This window comes from Buceros rhinoceros, unplaced genomic scaffold (assembly GCF_000710305.1).
Source record: "Buceros rhinoceros silvestris isolate BGI_N320 unplaced genomic scaffold, ASM71030v1 scaffold21653, whole genome shotgun sequence".
NCBI lineage: Eukaryota > Metazoa > Chordata > Aves > Bucerotiformes > Bucerotidae > Buceros > Buceros rhinoceros.
Window position 1 is genome coordinate 1,405 of NW_010405621.1, and position 1,691 is coordinate 3,095.

Consider the following 1,691-nt stretch of genomic DNA (forward strand, 5'->3'; position numbering starts at 1 on the left):
GCCCCACCCAGGACACCGCATGCTGCCATGACGTGGAGTGGTGGCTGCCACCTCCTGGCACCTCGCACAGGGCAGCTTGTCCCTGCCAAACAGCGCAGAAAGGCAGGGGCTAGTGTCAGGCTGAAAGGATGGAGCGTGGCAGCCAGGCCAAGAGCAGGAGATCCCACGGGGGGGTTTCTCAGGCCCCTGCAACAAGCTGGTGGGCTTCTTCCTCTAAGCCAAAGCAGAAAAAAGAAAAAAATCCGGAGGATGCTGGGGAAATGTTGTTGCTGCTCAAGCAGTCGGCAGGACAAGCCTTCCCGCCTGTGCAGTGCTGCAGCTGCCACATCTTGCCTCTGCCAGGGATGTGTGGCACCGCGGGGGTGTAGCCCTGGCTGGGCAGTGTCACCAGCAGTCCAGGGAGCGGTTCGGTGTTTAAACAGGTGATGATTTCCAGCCCTCACACATGGGAGGCAGGTTCCCAGGGAAGTTACTTGATGCTTTCCAGGCTGCTATAAGGGCCTTAAAAAAGCCCGTGCCCCTGTCTCTCTGCCCAGCCGTGCTCATCCCCACATTCCTCCAGCGCTGCCCGGGTCACGCAGACCTCCTCACCTCTGCTGCCCTGTCCCGGGCACCCTCCCAGCCGGCCACCTGCCCTGTGGCTGCCAGCCCTGAGCCCACGGGCTCCGGTTACAGCCCTATAAAGGGGGTCAGCATGCAGGGCTGGGAGGGAGCTGTGCAGGGCACTCCACAGACCCGTGGCCATGGGGAGCGGTGTCTTGGCCCTGGCTCTTGCCCTGGCCCTGGCAATGTGTGTCACCCCTGCAGAGAGGAAGGTACGGGGACGGATGGTGATGGGAACGTGCCCAGGGCTGGCACCCTGTGAGCCCCCAGAGGCTGCTGCTGGGGCTGTGGGGTCAAACTGCCAGAGCTGGTGGGACCAGCACTGTGCAGCGATGAGGGAAGCTGCAGAGAGGCTGGGAGGGGGGGAACGCTGCTGCAAGGATGCTCCTCGCAGTGGCCTTCCATCCAGAGACAGGCAAACAGAGCCACGGCCCAGAGAAAGCCCCTTTCCCACCCAGAGCTCAGGGGCAGCAGCTCACCTCTGCTCTGGCACGGGGAGGACCTGCTCTCCCCTGGTGGCAGCAGCAGACAGCCCAGGGCAGCAGCTGGGCTGCAGGCAGTGAGTGCTGTGGGTGCGATGCTTGTGCTGAGGTGGTGATGCCAGCGGCAAGAGCTTCACACGGGGGCCCGGCAGCATCCTCCAGCACTGCGGGAACCCCTGGGCAGAGCCAGGGTGGTGGGGCAGGAGCAGGGTGCCCCCCTGCCCGGCTGTGCACCCCAAACCACAGCACTGGCCTTGCAGTGTCTCCTCTCCGGGTCATGGCGGAGCGACACCGGCTGCCGGATGGTCGTGTCCGTCCTCGGCAAGGATGGCAGCTTCTCTGGATCCTACCTGCCAGGACCTGCTGACGGCAACTCCGAAATCCCCCCCTCGCCACTGAAGGGGTCCCAGCAGGATGTGGCACTGGTCTCACAGCCCATCTTCTTCTTCACTGTGCACTGGCGGCTCCAAGGTAGGCAGGAGGAGGTTGTTCCTCCCCATTTGGGAAACCATGGACACTGTGGGGCATCTCCGAAATGCTGACCTCGCCGCTGAAGGGGTCCCAGCAGGATGTGGCACTGGTCTCACAGCCCATCTTCTTCTTCAC

General features: G+C 63.6%; 1 protein-coding gene across 1 annotated transcript; it reads left to right on the top strand.

The window, feature by feature from the left end:
- Positions 1-743: 743 nt before the first annotated feature.
- On the top strand, positions 744-1,556 carry LOC104491394 (avidin-like; the record flags this gene model as incomplete). The annotated part of the gene is made up of 2 exons (XM_010133810.1): positions 744-815; positions 1,346-1,556. Coding segments are annotated over exons 1-2 (283 nt in total), but the record flags the coding sequence as incomplete, so codon positions are not given.
- Positions 1,557-1,691: the final 135 nt, after the last annotated feature.